This window comes from Psittacula echo, assembly GCF_963264785.1.
Source record: "Psittacula echo genome assembly, chromosome: 2".
Classification (NCBI taxonomy): domain Eukaryota; kingdom Metazoa; phylum Chordata; class Aves; order Psittaciformes; family Psittacidae; genus Psittacula; species Psittacula echo.
Genome location: NC_137737.1, coordinates 31,163,819 through 31,183,510, shown reverse-complemented (window position 1 = coordinate 31,183,510; position 19,692 = coordinate 31,163,819). Strand labels below are relative to the sequence as shown.

The window sequence follows — 19,692 nt, the reverse complement described above, 5'->3', positions numbered from 1 at the left end:
ATTTTGCCCTGGCAAATTGCTCAGCTGACATCTCACTTGCCTGTGCCCTGAATAACCACCAGCTGTACAATCAGACTTGTATAACGTGGCATAGAATCACAGAATCACAAAATGGTTTGGGTTGGAAGGGATGTTAAAGATCATTTAGTTCCACCCAACCTGTCATGGGCAGGGACACCTTCCACTAGACCAGGTTGCTCAAAGCCCCGTCCAACCAGGCCTTGAACACTGCCAGGGATGAGGCAGCCACAGCTTCTCTGGGCAACCTGTTCCACTGCCTCACTACCCTCAAAACAAGAAATTTCTTTCAAATATCTAATCTGAACCTATCCTTTGTCAGTTTAAAGCCATTCCCCTTTGTCCTGTCACTATGTACCCTTGTAAAAAGCCCCTCTCGAGATTTCTTGCAGGCCCCCTTTAGGGGGGGATGAGATATAAAACAAATGAGCTATAAAACAGAATTTTAGTGGTACTGTGCCTCACTTCCTACACCTTCTTTACTGACCTGCCATAGCTTTCCTCGAGCAGCTAGTTTCCCCTGCAGCAGTGTGGCAAGTTACTTCCTCCTGAGCTTTCGAACAGGGAACAGAACGTAACTCATGGTGGTTAGGAGGTACCACGAAACAAACTCAGTTGCGGAAAGAAAACTCCCCGCTTTTTCCCGTGACTACCGCAACGCGAAGCTGATGTGCAGGGGGCGGGAGAGCTCATACCAGCGGGCAGCGGAGAGAAAAGCTGCAGACAGAGGAACTTAGTGAGGGAACTCGCTGTGCCCCCCGCCCTCAGCTGCGGGGAGGAGCTGCACCGCCACCTGATTTCCCCTTCCTCCCCTTCTTTACCCCCTGGGGCCGGGGAGCACCCCAAGCCCCTCAGCCTGGGCACGGCCTCCCGCTCGTACGCTGCTTCTGTGCTATTCCCGCTTCAGGAGAGCGGGCGCGATACCACCGCGCTACCCGACCCACCTACAACGCAACCCAACCCCGCCCGCTGCCGACAGCGGCGGGACGCGATTGGCGCGGAACCGCCCCCTGCCCTGCGCCTGCGCACGCCGCGGATCCGGGGCTTTAACATCGGGGCTGCTGTATCGTACAGGGAGATTTTGGTTTTGTCGTTCCCGGGTGCTCGGTCGGCCACGGGCACCTGCGCCGCAGGTGGGGAAGGTGGTGGTGGCGGCGGCGGCGGGTGGGGGGCCTGGGCTGAGAGCCGGGTTGAGCGCGGCCTGTGGCTGTAAAGCCGTAGCGGAGCCGGGCGCCGGGTGGGGGCCGCTGTCGCGGAGGTTTGTGGGCTTCAGCGAGGCCTGGGCGTGCTTACGGTAGGCTGCCCTTGTCTCTCCGCCTCGAGACCGCAACCCGGAGCATGGCCTGTCCGGGGCACCGGTAGCGGAGCCGAGTTTTCCGGGCCTTGTTCCGTACCCGCCAGTGGAAACTGCCATATTTGCGAAAGCGACCGCCACTCTGGCTGGACATGCGAAGGGGCCCGTACAAGCCCAGGGGGTTGCTGACTCCTATATTCATGGCAGCGCCAGCCTTACCGAGTAGGCCGTGCCCCGGGGACCGGCCCCTTAACGGGTCTTGAACGGCAGCGCTGGACGTGCTTACCCCGACCGAGCAAGTTTGTGGCTGCTAAGTCATTGCCCTACCTTGCTGCATCCTCTGTATTGGAGGAGCTGGCGAGGTTCGTGGTTGAGACGCAACTGGTAGGGGAGAAGATGGTTGCGGTTTGCAACTCTGTTGACAGTATAGAAGCTGTCACGTACAAAGCAGATATATTAGAGCTACTACTGTTCTGTACCTAAGTGCTGGGTAAAAGAACAAAGTATTCTTGAGATTTGGTAAACTGTAATAAAGTTTAGCGCTTGATCGGGGGGAGGGGAAGCATGTTGGAGGAACACATTTCACTTGAAGGTGGCTAACAGTTCTATTCCCAAATTGAGATGTTTCTCCTAAGTTTCTGGCAGCAGAACAACACTATTCTAATTATTGAAGATCAGGTATAGTTGATATTCTTCTTCTAAGGAAGAAATTCTTTACTGAGAGGGTGGTGAGGCACTGGAATGGGTTGCCCAGGGAGGTTGTGAATGCGCCATCCTTGGCGGTGTTCAAGGCCAGGTTGGATGAGGCCTTGAGTGACATGGTTTAGTGTGAGGTGTCCCTGCCCATGGCAGGGGGGTTGGAACTAGATGATCTCAAGGTCCTTTCCAACCCTAACTATTCTATGATTCTATGATATTGGAGGCTATACCTGTATTAGTAGTTTAATTCTAACAATGGCTGTAATCTTGGAATGAGTTCCTAGTTATCCCTGCTTACAGCATTTTGGTTGACATCCCAGTGTGATCTGGGAAAGTGTAAGCTCTTACCCTTTTGGAAGAAGCTAAAACTAGAAGGTGCACTTCAGTTGTGAGTGGGTGTTGTTAGTATAGACAAGAGCTAGTATGAAATACATATGTATAGTGTGGATGTTGAATCCTCAGTATTCATAGAATCATAGAATAGTTAGGGTTGGACAGGACCTTAAGACCATCTAGTTCCAACCCCTTTGCCATGGACAGGAGACACCTCCCACTAGACCTGTCCAGCCTGGCCTTGAACACTGCCAGGGATGGAGCATTTACCACTTCTTTCAGCAACCTGTGCCAGTGCCTCACTACCCTTACAGTAAAGAACTTCTTATTTCTACAGAGTTGCTGCTTGTTCTGTATTTAATTGTTAATGTAGGCATATCCTGAGCATATCAGTAGAGCAGATAAGGTGAATATAGTTGTAGCTCAACAGGACTGGGGATCGATCCCTAAGCTTTCAGAGATATAACTGTGACAGCTATTGCCTAAGCTGCAAGACTCACGTTTTGTAGCTTAAAGGCTGTAGGTCAGCTACAAGGAGAACAGTAAGCAAAAACCCCATGTGGAATAATTGTCAATGCTGTCAACAGCTTTTCAGAAAATGTTTTTCAGTAGCTCAGTAACTATAGTTTTCAGTTCAACCATTTCCATTATTGAATGGCTCCTGAATTTAAGCTGTTTAGAAAGTGCTGTAGAGGCATAAAGACAAATAGTTTTTCTTCTTGTAAGGGTTTAATAACTTATATTAAGAAAATGATGGTGCATGTTTGCTGGAACAGTAACTGTGACTTGTTGGCATTTTTTCCTTACTTTTCCTGTCTTAGGTTCACCTAGCCTTTGTGGCAATATAATGAATTATTGTTGTGCTTGTGTTACCATCACCATATTTGAGATCTTTTTGTTCTGTCTTGAGTGGTTGGTTTAAAATATTCTGACTTGTTTTGCTGTCTTGATCTTCCTCTTAGGGCTTCCTTTCTTGGTGAACCAGGATGATAATTGCTAGCAGCTGCTTTATAAATGCCAGTTACAATGAAAAAAAAAAAAAAAAAAGTTTTGCATACTCTTTTTAAATCATCCTATTCCCCAAGACACTGGTGAATGGAGTGGCTGGTGGCTGGGTGTTAAGTTAAAATGGGTTCTGGGAATAAACAGGAGAACTGATTGTGACTGCTGTATGGATTTATTTTTTCAACTTTGAATTTGCCTGCCACCTGTTGCAATTTAGAAAAATTAGAAGGGTTTCTGCTTGCATCACTTGATTACAGCCGTTAGTTTCATGTGTTCTGTGTTTTAAGGTAGCTTCAATGTCATGGCTGAAAAGCTACAGTAAGGAGAATACTTGAAAATTTAAGTAGGGAGCAGAGATGCTTTTGTGGTTAATACTGGTTTTGTTTTTTTTTTTAAGAAGTCTTTAGAACTGCAGCACATTGCCAGCAGCTATGTTAAAATAATTCCCATTTTCCCCTTGACTTTTCTGTGCATCAGTCCTCTTTCAGGTTAAAGGAAGTTGTCAGTTTAAACACCTGAAGATCTATCCGTATTTCTAGCTTGGAAACTAGTAGCTGATCCCATGTTCTGAAGACAAGTCCAGCTTGAAAAGCTCATTTGAATTGGGTCTGTAGTGTGTATGGAATCCACTGAAAATTGCAAACTTGCTTTCTAGAGCTGTGTCTTGAAATATTTTATTTTTTTTTTATACAAAGATTGTGTATTGTGGAAGTCTGTACAATAGCAATCTTTTGAAAAGCACATCTAGACTGTTGCAACCTTTGCCAGCCATTGTACTGTTCTAACTTAAATGCCTCTTGTTGACCTCCCTCCAGCCTGTACGCATTGAAGTCTCTGAACAAAGCTCCCAGTTAAGGTTCTTGCAATTTGGGGTTGACTCCAGCTTGACAGGGCCTTAGCGATTTGCAGGTCTTAAGGAATCTGAAGAGAGGGCAACCGGAGTCTTGTCGGAGTGATGGCCATTGACTAACAGTTACCTGATGCAGAGGAATAAGTGCAAGCCATGTTTGTTCTTCCTGAAAACTTTCTTCTGACTTTTATTTTAGACATGGGAAAATCGCTTTCTCACTTGCCTATGCACACATGCAAGGAAGATAGCTGCAATGGAACCACAGTGTCTGATAATATGAGGAATGGGTTAGTTAACTCAGAATCACACAATGAAGACAGCAGATGTGGAGATGTGTCGCAGTTTCCCTATGTAGAATTTACAGGAAGAGACAGTGTTACCTGCCCAACTTGCCAGGGAACAGGAAGAATTCCACGAGGTGAGTTTTCCTTATTTCTTTCTGTAACCTATACATTACTTCATAACCATGTGCTGTTGAAATTGTAATAATCCATAACAAATTACTCTCCTATTTAAAATGACATTTTTCATCTTTTTGACTTTGTAGCTCTTAAGCATTTTGTTATGATTACACTAAATGAACAAAACAAATTGAATCAGCTTAGGCTGTTACTTGTTGGGTTTTCTTTTGTCTGTACAATGCTGGTGTGTTCTTTGCTTCTCAGCTTTTAATTTGCATGTAACCCTAGCTCTTGCAAGTTGAATTTGCAAACCTTGGTTTTTGTGACATTTTATTAGTCTTTTTTTAACTGCCTATTTTAAGCTATTTGAATCAATTCATAATTCTACAAAAATAGCTGCAAATGCAGAGAGTTAAAAGTAGGCCTGTGCCAACACTGTTTCCCTCATTTATAGTGAATTTTCTTGCCCTCACTGCTGTCAGGGCCCTTCAATTTCTTTTACTCTCACTTGGTCCTGTCTGTCCCTGCTAGGCAAAGGACCCCAGGTGGGTGTTGAAAATACATAGGATCTCTGATGGCCCTGGGAGGTAGTAGGCTGCACAGCATTAGTCTTCATGCCTGTTTTGTTTCCTAGCTGCCCCATCCTTTGCTTTTCCTGTTAATAAAATATATTCTGCTTTATTTGTGCTTCTCTCCTATACAGTAAGCCACCAGAACAGCTATTTAGGAAGAGACCATTGAAAGCAGGATAGCTGAACTGGGCAAAAGGAGACAGTGGCAAATACAGTGTGCCAAGGCACTCTACATGTGCCAGCCTCCTACTTCAGCTGTAAGATCTTCCCTTTGATGGCAAGGAAGAACTGATGAGAAGGTTTCATGCTTGGAGCTGCTTTGCTTTTGGCAGAACTCTTACCTAAAATAGATTATTCAGTGTAAAAGCTCTTTATAACTGATTTTTGACCAGTAGCTTGGGAAAATTGACTGTGTCATGTTGTCCTTGTACGTGTGCTTCAGTCAGATCAGGTTCTGCTATAGTTCACAAATACTTCTGTCTTATGTGTGAATAAGTGACAGGAAGCACAGGGTATTTAAATAGTTGCAAATGCCATAAGAGGCTTGTAGTTTAGCTGTTAAACTTCATACTATGATGCATTCTTTGAGTACCTCTGAATTTGGCAAATTTGAAATGTGGAAAAACTACACAACTAAATATTATAACTGAAAGACTATAGAGAGGGAAGTTTGTTCTCTTAGCTTGCTAACTTAAAATACTTAGTATCAACAGCAAATGATAACTCAAAATAGCGCTAACTAAAATGCAGTAATAGCAGGATTCCTGTGTTCAGAAGCTTATTTCTTTGACTGTAGGATTCTTGAATGTAATACTTAAACAAATGTGAGATAATATATCAAATTTTTCAGTAACTATTAAAAATGCATGTTGTCTGTACATTCTAATGAAAAAATGTGGTTGAAGTTAGAACTTTAAATGAATTATTAGAGCAGACAGGGCTGTCTTTTTTAATTATTCCTCATATTTTAGGAAAAAAATATTTGGTTTTTTTTTGCTGCATGACTAGTAAGGAAGATTGTAACACCTGATATGAGGCTACCCTGGTTTGTTACTTGGACAGCTTTAGATTTTCACTATGACAAACTATATAAGTGAGAGTGTGCAGTCTTGTTCAAAGCTTGAAGATGCTTTGTTGAAGCTGAGATGAAAATCTGTTTTAAATTGGTAGTGGCTTTTTAAAAGGTTGGTATTACATACTACTGCTGGCTTAGCATGCTTTGCTCTTAGTGATTTGGTGTGGAGTCACTTGTAAGTGGTTGATTAGCTAAGTGATAATGCTGGTCAAATGCTGCATTTGGCTTAAAAAATGCGAATATGACTTGGTCTTAGAATCACTGAACGGTTTGGGTTGGAAAGGACCTAAAGATCATCTAGTTCCAACCCCCTGCCATGGGCAAGGTCACCTCCCACTAGGCTGTGTTGCCCAAGGTTCTGTCTAACCTGGCCTTGAGCCCTGCCAGAAATGGAGCATTTACTACTTTGGGCAACCTGTTTTAGTGCCTGACCACCCTGTTTAAGTTTAAACCTCTTACCCCTTGTCCTGTTGCTACAGGCCCTGATGAAGAGTCCCACTCTGGGCCCTTGTCGGCCCCCTCAGATGTTGGAAGGCTGCTATGAAGTCTCCACCCAGCCTTCTCTCTGCAGGCTGAACAGCCCCAACTTTCTCAGCCTGTCTTTGTATAAAGGGACTGGATCACCTCTCATCATCCTCATGGTCCTCCTCTGAACTTGCTCCAACAGCTCCATTTCCTTCTTATTTTTAGGATGCCAGAATTGAATACAATACTCCAAGTGGGGTCTCACAAGAGCAGAGTAGAGGGGCAGGATCACCTCGTTCAACCTGCTGGTCACACACCTTTTGATGCAGCCCAGGATACAGTTGGTTTCTGGGCTGCAAGCACACACTGAATCCGGCTTCATGTTCAGTTTCTTGTCGAACAACACCCCTGAGTCCTTCTCCGCAGGGCTGCTCTGAATCTCTTCTCTGCCCAGCCTGTAGCTGTGCCTGGCATTGCCCCAATCCAAGTGGAGGACCTTGCACTTTGTTTTCTTGAATTTTATAAGGTTGGCATCTGCTCACCTCTCAAGCATATCAAGGTCCCTCTCTCTGGATGGCATTCCTTCACTCCAGAGTGTCAGCTGAACCACGCAGCTTAATGTCATCAGCAAACTTGCTGATGCACTCAATCCCACTTTCATGTCACTGACAAGGATGTTGAACAGGATCAGTCCCAACACCTTTGAGTTGAGGCCTTTCTTCTCCTATGGAAGAATCTCAGTTCCATTTTCTTGTACAACAAATAGAAAAAGCTGTACAGGCAGATGTAGTCTATGTATTTTCAACAACTCATCTGTGCTTCTGTTCTTAATTTCTGCTGTCGAGATAGCCCCCTCTTAAAAATGCTGTCTTATGAAGTACCTAGTTGCTTGGAGAAATTCCAGTAGATACTTTTAGATCCTTTTTTGACTTCCAGGGTGCTGCAGCTCAGTCCCATGAAAAATGGCTGTGTATACCAGTGATTTCCAGAATGCAGTGTATGTGTTGCTTGTGTTACCAAAGCCACCCAAACTGGTACTTCTTTCTTTTAAACAAACTTGACCTCTACTTTTCAGAAAAGTACATTCAGAATGCCTTCTAGATCAGTTCCTACTGCCTGAGCTTCTGAGTGTTTTGTCCTATGACTTTATATGGTATGGCATAGAGAGCTGGAAGCTGTTACTCTTGAGGAAATGGTGCCAGAGACATGCTGCCTCCTATGCATGTATGCAGCACAGGGGCAGAATTTGTTGCAGTTTCGGTCTTTGTGGGCTTGGTGGCTCTTTTTTCTTCCATCTTGTGTAAGCCATGCTCTATTTTGGAAAGTGACATAATACAGTAGTATTCTACTTGGGTCATTGTTTGGAATGTAAATATTTATCTTTAGTGCTTATTTTTTGGTGCCATTAAGTCCTAATGGGCACTCTGAAGTAGCTGCAACAACATTTATTCTTTGCTTGTTTAAATTCTGAAAGAGTATTTTTGTTTCCAGGACAGGAAAATCAGCTGGTAGCATTAATTCCATACAGTGATCAGAGACTGAGGCCAAGGAGAACGTAAGTGAATAGTTGTGATACCTGAATCTACAGTTAATTCTTCTAGTTAAAATTCAGCAAATTAAAAAAAGAGTGATAAGAAGAATCAAGCAAAAATCATTGGAATGTTTATTTGCCTGCAGTACTGAAAGAACCCTGCTTGTGAGTACTATCAGCCTTAACTTCTAACCCTTGGAGAGTTATTTATTATCAGGTATGCGTACTACTGGTGTACATACTCCCATGAGGATGTCTTACAAAGCTAAGTATGCTGTATGATCTCTTCATGTAGATACTTATCTGAATGTCTACAGTAGTTAAGGATTCATCAGTCTTTGCAGCATCTTAATTATCTGAGCAGATACATCTTCAGTGTTAAAAGTCTTGAGTAAATTGATGACTTCCTTGATAACTACAAAATAAGTCACCTGGAAATTAATTTGTAAAGCTCTGAGCAGCTAGCAAAATCAAAAAATTCATCATTCCAATACAGCATATTTAATATTTTTTTACTAGGCTCTACCTAAAGGTTTAATTTGAAGTGCTCAGGGCTTCTTGTTCTGACACTTTCTATTGGTTTGGGGTTTTTTTACCTTTAATATTTGTGTGTTTCTGTAGTAAACAGAAATGAATTCCAGTAGCTTGTAATACTGTCCTGGATAATATATCTGATGCTCTACTCGTACAAATTTGAGACCTGTTACTTGTAGTGCTCTAATTTTGTGAAAACTGGAGCTGCAGTGGAGCCTTTTGCTTACATATTTTTTTTATTACGCAAATACACCTTCAACACTAGGTTAATTATGAATTTCCTGTTCCTTAGCAGGAGTCTGACAGTTTCCTGACAGTCTTGTATGTCAAAGAATCACATATAAGATGTAAGAGCTTTATTCTTAAGAGTCCTGCAGAATGGCAACAGTTCTGCTATAAACAAATTCCAAGAGGAAGTGCTTATGTTTCAAAGTACCTAAATATTTACCTCTTCTGTTTTCCTTCAAGTTACAAATGTTGGGATAACCGCATGTTTTGAAACTTGATTCCTGATGTATATGCAAAAGGAACATCTCGGAGACATAGATGTGAAGTGCAGCATAATGGGGTTTTTTCCCTTCTTGAGCACTAGTGGAAGTTAGAGATAGGGAGCATGACTAGTCAGGGTAACTAATTCAATCTACCACTTAAAAGAAAATAAAACGACATTATTGTTTAATATGCTTTTGACTCTGAAATGTGTTCTTTTTTCCCTCCAGAAAGCTCTACGTGACTGCTTCTGTAATTGTATGTTTACTACTTTCTGGGCTGGCTGTATTCTTCTTGTTTCCTCGCTCAATAGACGTTGAATACATTGGTGTGAAGTCAGTTTACGTCAGTTATGAACGGAGTAATCGTATAATATATCTCAATATCACGGTAAGTCTAGCTGTCTGTTTAGATGTTTGTAATGGGTAAGTGCAACAAGAGATACTACTGCAACAGTTTAATGTGCATAGAAATTGTGGTCTAGCTGGTAAGCCTAGTTTAGTGCCTTAAGAAATACAAGCAGATGTAATGACCAGTTGGAAGAATGTAACTGGACCTGCTGTGGCTGGCTCCTGTAGCTATAGCTAATAGAGCTGAGTTGCAAGGTACCACTGGGTCTTCTGTTTTCATGGGAACAATGAATTTGAAGTTCTCGGAATTATTTTTGAAATATGAGTGAACTGTAATGTGTGTGTGTGGGGATGTTGTTAAGTGCTGTCCAGGTACTGTGCATCTGTCAAAACTGGTTTTGAGGGAAAATTACTTTCTTATTCACCTTAAAATTTTAAAGTTATTTTTTCTATAGGTTTCTTGACTTCTTGGTAATGCAGTCAATACAGAAAACCCAAGACATTGGGTAGAGTTCCTCATTTTAAATAAAGCAAGGCAGCCATGGGAGAAGATGGTCCTGTGATAGCTAAATTTCCCAGAAGCAGTAGTTGAGGATAGGAAGAAATGTGTTCTTTGCAGTGGAGGGTAGTCACCAGGGAAGTTGTACAGAAGCTTGTGCAGCTCAAGATATTCACAAAAAAAAAAACCAGAAAGAGGTTAAGTGATTATGTCCCGTGTCTTGTGTGTCACCCTGTTCTCCTCCACCTCCAACCCCCAATCCTAGAACGTAGGAGTATACTTGCACAATTTCAGGTATTACTGTCTCAAGCACAAACTTCAAAATGTGTGTGCATTGAAGAGACAATGTTAGTGTTTTATGTTCGGTTTGTTTGTTTTTCAGAGCACACTGAATATAACGAATAACAACTATTATTCTGTTGAAGTGGCAAATATCACAGCCCAAGTTCAGTTTTCAAAAACAGTTATTGGCAAAGCACGGCTAAACAACATCACCAACATTGGTCCTCTGGATATGAAACAGGTAAATAGGATAGGCTTTCAAAGTTGAATACATGTTAATCTTCATATATAAATATACTCATTGCTTTTTTTTTGCTTTTTTTTTAGATTGACTATATGGTGCCCACAGTCATACAAGATGAAATGAGCTATATGTTGTAAGTGTACTCGCCTCTAAATATCACATGGGTCTGCTTAAAAATTACAATGGTATTAAACAAAATTTTTTTCCAAGTCAGTGGAAATATATTCATAGAGATGTGTCATTTTCTTTGCATGAGTTTAATAGTACTGAAAAGTAATTAAAACATGGTTATTTCAATAGTTGCACATAGTGCCTTGCAGTACCTGACTCTCGGCACTCTGAATGGTATCTCTTATCCCAATGTGTTAGGCCTTGGCAATAACTAGGACATGCTGTTTTGGGGAGCAAAAATGCAGGTTTGTTCCTCTAACAAGTTTTCTAGTAACTTTCACACTAATTTCTCTGATGGCAGAAGGAATTTGTATTTAATTCTATGCAAATTAGAGAGAAGTTCATTATTTCTTTTTGTCAGACCATGTGTATGCAGTGGTAAGCAGTGTTTATAGCCTGTCTGTTACACTGTTCTATTCAGAGCTTCTGAAGTTCATTTGACCGACAGACTGTTAGCTCAGTGTATCTTGCTAACAAAACCAAATGTTAGTTCTCTCACACTGAAGTGCAGACTAAACAGAAAGAGTTAACTATTGAGATTTCAGGTCTGTGTGCAGTTCCAGTGGATCACAGCCCCTTTGGGGTGGGAGAACACCTCACAGCTTTTGAAGTAGAATAAATTGAAATAGGTATGAAATAGCAAACTGGGCACTAACTTTAAATAAACAGGAAGTGTACTTTTGTCCCTCGTAAAAACATGTAAGTTAGCTTTGTGTAAACACTGAATCTTTCAGATTTGCTCATCCCTTGGATGCATGGGGAATGTGGCCTTTGTAGAACTCATGCTAATACTTAGTCATGCTTTTGATGCAGTAATGCATTTAAATTTATCATGGTCAGTACTGTGGCCTTAATTTCAGTAATGCTGTTGGGAGTCTGTTCCCAATACTAGCTGCAACTTTTACCTGAAAGGTAAATAACCTTAGGAAAACCTGAGTGAGTTGGATATGTAGAGAGGTGCAGACAGGCAAGAGCTGTTCTGCCTATGGCCTGCATTGAATGGATTTCAGGCTCTTCTGTTATAGCTGCAGCCTTGATAGTAGTGTGGAACCATGATGTGCTTGCTGTTTCATCTCAGGGGTGGATGGTGAATTCTTGGAATAGAAGCAGAGAAACTGTCACGTGTCAGTGCCAGTAGTCTGCCCTGGAGACAGCAAGTGAGCTTCCTTAGTTTGAACACCCAACGGATGCAGCTTCACCTGGTCTTAGTGGGGTTTTGTATTTTTTCACTGTTTGGGTTTTTTCTCCACACAAAAATAATAACCTTTCCAGTGATTGCTGTGGTATAATCTTTCTAACATAGGCAGTATTAGTGTTGTGGGTTATAGCATTGGGGGTTGTACAGTGTCACATTTCAGTGTTTCCTCAGCTAGTCGATTTAGGTCTTAGTTAGGCATTAACTATTGAGTTGTTTGGATCCTGGAGAGTGCATGTCCCATAAAATCAGCTTAGGTTGAATACAGGAAATCTTGGAGTCCTGAAGTATCTGCATATGATCATCTGGATTCAGCAGACCTGTATGATGAAATCAGCACCATACAAGGTGTTTCCACACATTTATTTTGGAGAGCTGGCTCAATGTGGAGTTCAACTTAAGTGTAGTTTCCTAGCTACCGTTGTCTGGTTTGTGCTGTGATGTGTTTTGGAGTTGAGATTTTTCATTTGGGTTTTTTTTGTTTGTGGATTTAGGTTGTGGGTTTTTGTTTTGTTCTGTTTTTTTAAATTCAGAGTATCAGGAAATCAACCTGCTTGGAAAAAAAAGTGTGTTGGTGCTGTACCTCTGCTTATCAGCTGGTATGTGCTGTTGGATATGAGCTGGCTTTGTATTATGTCACAAGTTGTCTGTATTTTGGATTAAAGCATGTTCAGGTTAACTTCAGTTAGATTCTGAAAGATGGAGTGAACTGTGTTTCACAGGACACTTGTGCTGGCAAGCATTACATTTAAGCAAGCACATGGAAATACAGATCATATGAAAGCAACACTATGTATATAAAAGTAAACCTAGGTGAACATACAGTCAGTGGCAGTGTTTATCAACAAGTGTTTTTGTTGCCATTGCCAGCAACTCTGTAGTCTCTATATACATAGGTAGCAGAATTTCCAGTTGAAGACATGGGTCTTACTTTTGAGATAATTACCTGTAAAAGCTTGATGCAAATCTAACAGTTGTTTTTCTTTTTTGCAGTGACTTCTGTACTTTAGCATATATCAAAGTGCATAACATAGTAGTGATGATGCAGTAAGTATGAGAATTTTGTTGGAAACAATTTTAAAAACCATGTAATTCTAATAGAAATATTGCTCAAATACATAATCCTGGCACCTGTGCATCTTAGAAAATGAAATCATCTTGCTTTCTCTTGTAGTAGGTTCATAGTTCTTGAAACTGAATTGAGTCTTTGGACAGGTTCTGGTGGTGTAAAGACACTTGAATAGGCAGAGTTATTACTGTATCTGCTCTGCAGCTTGGCCATAGCCATGGCTGTACTAAGGCCTCAGATACTCTGAAATTAGTTTGTGTATCAGCCACTGTTCAGAAGTTGCTGAGATCTTCATGAAGCATTACCATCTTCCAGGAGGGGAAAGGGTAGGCAGTCTGTGCTTGGAGAACTTAAATGTCTTTCATGGAGAAAATCTATTGTGGTAAACTGGTAAGCTAGTATTGATTTTAAGGTTATTTAGAACTTACTTTTTTCCAAAACATTTTCCTTAAAAACCCTAATAATGTAAAAATGTTGATCATTAAAATAGGAAACTCAAGCCTTTTACAGAAAACTCTCCTCTGTTTTGTCTCCTTTTTTTTTTTTTTTTTTTTTTTTAAGAGTGACAGTGACATCCTCTTACTTTGGCCACTCTGAGCAGACATCCCAGGAGAGATACCAGTATGTGGACTGTGGAGGAAACACAACCTACCAGCTGGGCCAGTCAGAATATTTAAATGTACTTCAGCCTCCACAGTAAAAGCACCTGTTGGTTAGTGTGGAATGACTGCTGATCCTTGCAGAGATCCTTTGAGTAGGACTGGTACTACCTGAAGGGGAGAATATATGCATGTGAAGCATAGCGAACATGATGACCTGTTCACTTTAGATGCCAGGAAGGAAAAGGTGCAAAATGTACATAGATGCACTTGTTAAATGTTGTGTTTTCCCCTTCTGTTTGCTTTCTATTCCTGTAAGCACTTCTGTCATGTGGTGGGAGGGAGAAGGGGAATATCAGATTCTTGAATTGAATTGGGACCTTTCCTTACAGTGTGGTACATCAACTTAGAGTAACCATGTGTATGTCTGTGTTTAGGTGAAATGTGTCACTAACGAGCATTTTAGAAAAATTGATATTCATAAATTTTAAGTTCCTACTTAAGTTCTTGATATTTGACTATTGAAACTGGCAGTATTACTACTTAAGTAACAAGATTACTTTGAGGTATCTGGCTGTTAGACTTCTGTTAGTAACCCGGTGGTGATAGTTCTTTATTTTGGGGTTCTACTTTTTCTTTGCTATACATGATTAGAGGTGACATGCAGTCTGTGAAAGCCAGGAAAGCTCTCTTGGATGACACTATACTTGAATGTGCAACTTCCAGAATCTGGCATCATTTCATTTGTATTCCCTCCTGCTACCTCTGGGATGTTACAAGGAGAATGTATGTTGTTAGATATAAAGTTGGGTTTAAAAACAAAACAAACCCCCCCCAAGTCATTACTGACAAAGGAGAAATTCCAGACTGTAGTAAATGAATGAGTGAAGACTTAGTGTCTTTCTACTTTGATTTTTAGTTTTATGAGTTTCAGCTGTTGATTTAAAATCAAGATTGTACAGTTGGAACTAGGGGGCGTACAGTTGGAACTAGGGGGCATACAGTTTGAGCACGGGTTTGGGCAGCTTGTAAGTTTTCCTAAGTTTTATTATTTTAATATACTATGTATCTAAGCTACTTGTAAGTGTTAATATGTTGGGGTGTGCATATTTAGTGCACAGGCTCAGTAGGCAATGCAATAGCCACCTGAATCTCCAGAGCACTCAAAATTCACATCAAAGTTCTGTAAGGGAGAGTAAAGCAATTCTTTCTGTAAATGTAAATGCTGATGTAATCATGAGACTGACTTAAAACAAAGCTATGAAATCATTTCAGTAGGATAGTTTGCACAATGAGAAATTCTGAGGTTATTATCAAATGTGGTGATTGTAAATATGGGGTCCAAAGTTGCTTGACTTCTTAAGACTGATTCTTGTAAGGGTCCGGTACAAAACTTTTTAATTAACTAGATCAGAATTGTTTTATTTCTAAATCAGATCAGATGCAGCTGTAAGAAGGTACTATTGAGACTGTTGCTTTGTAATGAATAATTTTTTTTAAGTAATGTTGTGGGGTTTATGCTGCCCATCTCCTGGAAATAAGCTATATAAAATGAATTAGCAGTAAACACTATGGAAAAAAAGGCTGCTGAATAACTTCTTGCAACTAACAATCTGTTATGCTTCAGTATTTCAGTGAAGGCACATATCTGTATTACTCCTTTTTTTTTTCTTCGTTGGCCTTTCTTTGGTGGACCTAATTGGGTGGGTGGGGAAAAGAATTGTGATGATGTAAGACTGATTTTAAAGAAATTAGGTAACCATACAAAAAAATCTGCCTCTGTTTGAATTGCTTTGAGCACTTATTCTGAATGTCTATTAAAGATTTTGGAGCCCAACCTGTCAGTTTCATATAATTGTTAATAACATGAAGATGCCAGCTTTTGGTGTTGGAGAAGTGGAACTGGAATGTCAATTCTGATTACTTACTGTAGTTATGTTCTGAAAACTATTGTTGAATCTGCATACTTAAAAGGAAACATTTCTTAAATTACAGCTTATAGTCATAAAGTAGTTCACTACTGAATCTAGTCTTCCTAGAGTATAGATGAGATTCAGTCTTGTGGCTGATAAAAATGCATGCAGAACCTTGTCTGCTATTCTGAAAAGATACAGGTGATAACTAACGACCAGGGTAGTGGGGAGCTGGCTAGAAGCAGAGAGGTAAACTCTTCTCTCTTATCTGCTGTAGAAAGATATGCTTATAATGAAGATTAGGGAAAGAATTCTGATTTAGATCATGTCAGATCTGAAGATAGCCAGTAAGTGATACAGTTTTTGGGGTTATATCTTGTCTCTTGGCCTAAGTATTTACACCTAGAGTTTGGTTTTGTTTGTGGGTGGTTTTTGGGGGGGTTTGGTGGGTTGTTTTTGTTTGTTTGGTTGGTTGTTTTTTTAATAGGAAAATAAGAAAACAGGTTTAGGCAGATACTTTAATTTTCAACAATTTTTTTCTTTAAAGGATAAGAGGTAATCCAAAGTAACTGGAATGGCACAATGATAAAATTACTTGGTGACAGTAATGAATGCTGCTAGAACAAGCATGGTGAGGGGAGGTTGCAGTATTTATGCAGTGTTCAGATTCAAACTGGTCTTTGAAAGTTTGGCAGACATGCTGAACAAAATACATAAATCTGTGGCTCTTATCTTGCATTAAATCATTGGTATTGGCTAATTTAAAATAAAGAATTACAAGTTACTCTTCCCATGTATATGGTGGAAGAGGAAGATACAACTGTCAATGTCTGTCATCTGGGATATCTAATGGATATAAACTTTAACAGCATCAGTTTGTGGTAGACATACTGAATGTGACTGAGTTCTTATCTTAAAGGGTAGGTAAAGATCTTATTGGTGAATCCTCAAATTAAGTCAGTTACAGGAGAATCAAAGGCTGAAGGTCTTGCACATGATAGTACGTCCTTGAAAGTGTGTCAGCATGTTACTAACCAAACAAGTATTTGAATTTAACTGATTTTAATACAACATCTCATTAGGTAAGCATCTTTTTACGTAATTAACTTAGGCTTAATTTTTTCTGTAGCTGAGCTTCGAAACATGCTAAGAAAGTAACAGAAGTCAGTATTAACTTGTGTAACTTTGTAAATCAGCTATGAGAATAGATCCAAGTGACAGACCTGTAATTATATCACATCTATTTATCTTGATTTTGAAAATAAAAATGCAAGCCTTTCAGCTCCCTGTAAATCAGTAAGTATAGATTCTCTCCAGAAGGTCAGCTTGACGAATCATAGTTTTCTTTGTTTTGTTTTCTTGTGTATAAGATGGTTTCTGAAGGACTTCTGAAGTGATTTGTGTTTCACTTGTAACTTCCCTCTAACCTTAGAATGCTATCAAATACATGCATACTGCCATTGTAGTGTTGTGTTCCAAGGGATTTATTTCTAGTATAATTCTTTTCATTTGAATTCCCCTACTAAAACCTTGCATTTCAAAGTGGAAGCTCTGTTATTTATATCTTAAAATAGTGGTCCAGAAGTTGCAGTATAATCGTACCATTGAAAACCAAAATTTAATGTATTCTGTATAGAGTAACTGTAAAACTTCAAAATTATAGCTTAAGGTAACTTAATATTGAACACGTAAATGTGTAAAAATGTTGGTTGTCTGGCCATTCTCCATGTCCTGGAGAACAAAATCATTTTACATTTTTAATATGATGCTTTAAATATGAATGAATGAATAAAAGGCACCAAATGAAAGATCTAACCATCAAGTACCACTTGGAGAGATGTAAAGGCAGGCTCTGTTACTAAAAGATATAGAACCTGACACTTTTGAATTCCTGGTGTGGGAAAGAGCCTGTAGAAGCTCATTCATGATTTGTTTCCTCATCTTGATAGAGGATAATTACTTCATTCTTAATCTTGTGTGAAGACAAGCACAAGTGTCTTGTGTGGTATAGCTTTGAAGTTTTTAATGCACTTCTGATGTCTGCATGACCTTGATATTAACATTGTGGTGTTTATATTTTGCAGCCTTATGTTGGCACACTTAAGTACATGCCTTAGTTGTCTTTGCCCTGGATTGTCCTTGAAGTTCTAAAAGTGAATAAATGTTTTCATGGCAGTATATTGCAGACATGGCTGGGCTTTTCAGCATGTGGTATGTGAAGGTAACCATTTCAGCTCTGAATCTGAAGTCCTTGAATTGAACTGTTAGCATCTTTTAACCATCTGACTGAAGTGCTGTGCCTCCTTCATGAGGGTGCTTGGAGTACTGTGAGTATGAGAGGGATATCTAGATTCAGAAAATCTTAAAAGAAAAATAGTGTTGTTATGCAGCATTTAAGGCCTTTTTTGTTTGGTTGGGTTTTGGTGGTGGTTTAGTTGTGGTTTTGCTTTTCTTCCCACCCCTCGGACCGCTAGTGGGCTCTCCGTTCCCAAACAGCATCTTCTGAAACAGGTGACTTGTTTCAGAGTTGGGCAGCTACATGAAGCTTAACATCGGTTGGACTGGACTTCAGAAGTTAAGAGATAAGTAACGCTAGCAGTCATACATCTAAGAACTAATTTTTTACTTGCTTAACAAATGCCACAACCCGTGCAATGCTTCCAGGTTTACTGTTAGCTCTGAAAGGGAGGAATAAGTAATATAAGTGCGACCAATGAACTTCAATAATGGACTACTTGCAACCAGCAAAATATTTGTTAGTGTTTGCTCTGATCATGCCAAAAATATCTAAACTTCTTTTTTTGGGGGGTGAAGTAATAAAACTCAAGTCAAAACCAACACAAAATGTTTTGAAAACAGTAATTTGGGTATGGCAAAAACATCCACTGTTTGTCTACTTGAGAAGTCACCCTTCATGCTTTTACCTTTAGCTGGAGAATTCTCATCATTACTAGAGGTATAGTTTGGGGTAGTTGGTTCTGCTGCCCTGCAGCTTTTGCCATATTGCTTTTCTGCTCGTAGGCAGGCCTGTTGGACAGGAGCAGTTGTCTGCAAGGAATCTATACAAATTCAAGCTAGTGTTGGGTCCCCCAGTGCAGTGTGAGACTGTTTGGTGGCAGTAACATACTAATTCTCATACTGTCCTCTTCCACCAACCATCATATGGGTCTTACCACCTGGATGCATACAGTCTTTTGGTACTGAAACTGGTTTTGCTTTGCATGGGCAGGGGTACTTAGTGCCAGTCATGCAAGTAGATTATGGTGCCTGAATATTTTGGGTCTGACTGTCAGTGATTTAGTTTGGGGTTTTTGTTTAAGGAAGCAAACTTAACCACTGTTAACATCCACTGTACAGAGTGTCCATAGAATTGCTTGAGATATGTATAGAAATACTAATGAGTGATAACTATTTTTGTAACTTAATTGTAAACTGCTGTAATTGTGTAACAAACCATCTCTCAACTTAAGCATGATAAACTCTAGAAGTCAAGGGGTATTTGGGAATGACTTGTAGGATACAAGCTATCTTAATATAAGTTAACTGGGACAAGGGATCTTCTTGTTTAGAGGTTCAAAATCTGGAGTTAACTTCATTATGAATATATATTTCTAGACATGGTTGACTCAAAAGAATGATATTAAATTTTCTATCAAAAAAAGCTTGGGTTGTGGTTGCTTGTTTGTTTGTTTTGGTGTTTTTTTGGTTTTTTTTTTTTGGCATTCCACGATGTGAAAATTTTGCACTTTTTTTTTTTTTTTTTTTTTATACTATGCTTGTTGGGTTAAGTCTGTAATAAACTCCAGTATCTGAAAGCTAAGCACCACCTGTGAATAAATTACTGTTGTCTGACTGGACTACTACAGTAACTGAATTAAAAACCCAGGCTGGTGTGGTGGGTTGACCCCCAGACAGCAGGTGAGACAATATTTTCCCCCCAGTTGCTCATACGCTCTTCCCCCTGGTGGGATGATGGATCAGGATACAGACAGTTTAACAGGGGAAGCAAAGCTGTGTGCTCAACCAAGGCAAAATAAGTTTATTTCCTGTCAGCAGGCAGTTGTTTACTACAGGAAGACAAATGCCATAACCCTGAATGTCTCT

The 19,692-nt window shown here is 40.1% G+C and overlaps 1 protein-coding gene across 2 annotated transcripts; it reads left to right on the top strand.

The window, feature by feature from the left end:
* The first annotated feature begins 1,043 nt into the window (after positions 1 to 1,043).
* On the top strand, positions 1,044 to 19,388 carry TMEM106B (transmembrane protein 106B). Of its 2 annotated transcripts, XM_080611921.1 has the most exons (8): positions 1,044 to 1,151; positions 4,396 to 4,617; positions 8,204 to 8,267; positions 9,497 to 9,656; positions 10,498 to 10,638; positions 10,725 to 10,774; positions 13,001 to 13,054; positions 13,638 to 19,388. In XM_080611921.1, exons 2-8 carry the CDS (start codon positions 4,398 to 4,400, stop codon positions 13,774 to 13,776), a joined length of 828 nt encoding a protein of 275 aa, XP_080468047.1. In that variant the 5' UTR covers positions 1,044 to 1,151; positions 4,396 to 4,397; the 3' UTR covers positions 13,777 to 19,388. The 2 variants fall into 2 exon arrangements, with proteins under 2 accessions (XP_080468047.1, XP_080468048.1); XM_080611922.1 differs by lacking the exon at positions 13,001 to 13,054.
* The last annotated feature ends 304 nt before the right edge of the window (positions 19,389 to 19,692 follow it).

Excerpts from the sequence above, each read along its gene's own strand:
- TMEM106B (XM_080611921.1), top strand. The coding sequence starts at position 4,398 with ATGGGAAAATCGCTTTCTCACTTGCCTATGCACACATGCAAGGAAGAT. Across the intron at positions 4,618-8,203 it reads AACAGGAAGAATTCCACGAG|GACAGGAAAATCAGCTGGTA; the intron begins GTGAGTTTTCCT and ends TTTTGTTTCCAG. Across the intron at positions 10,775-13,000 it reads GATGAAATGAGCTATATGTT|TGACTTCTGTACTTTAGCAT; the intron begins GTAAGTGTACTC and ends TCTTTTTTGCAG.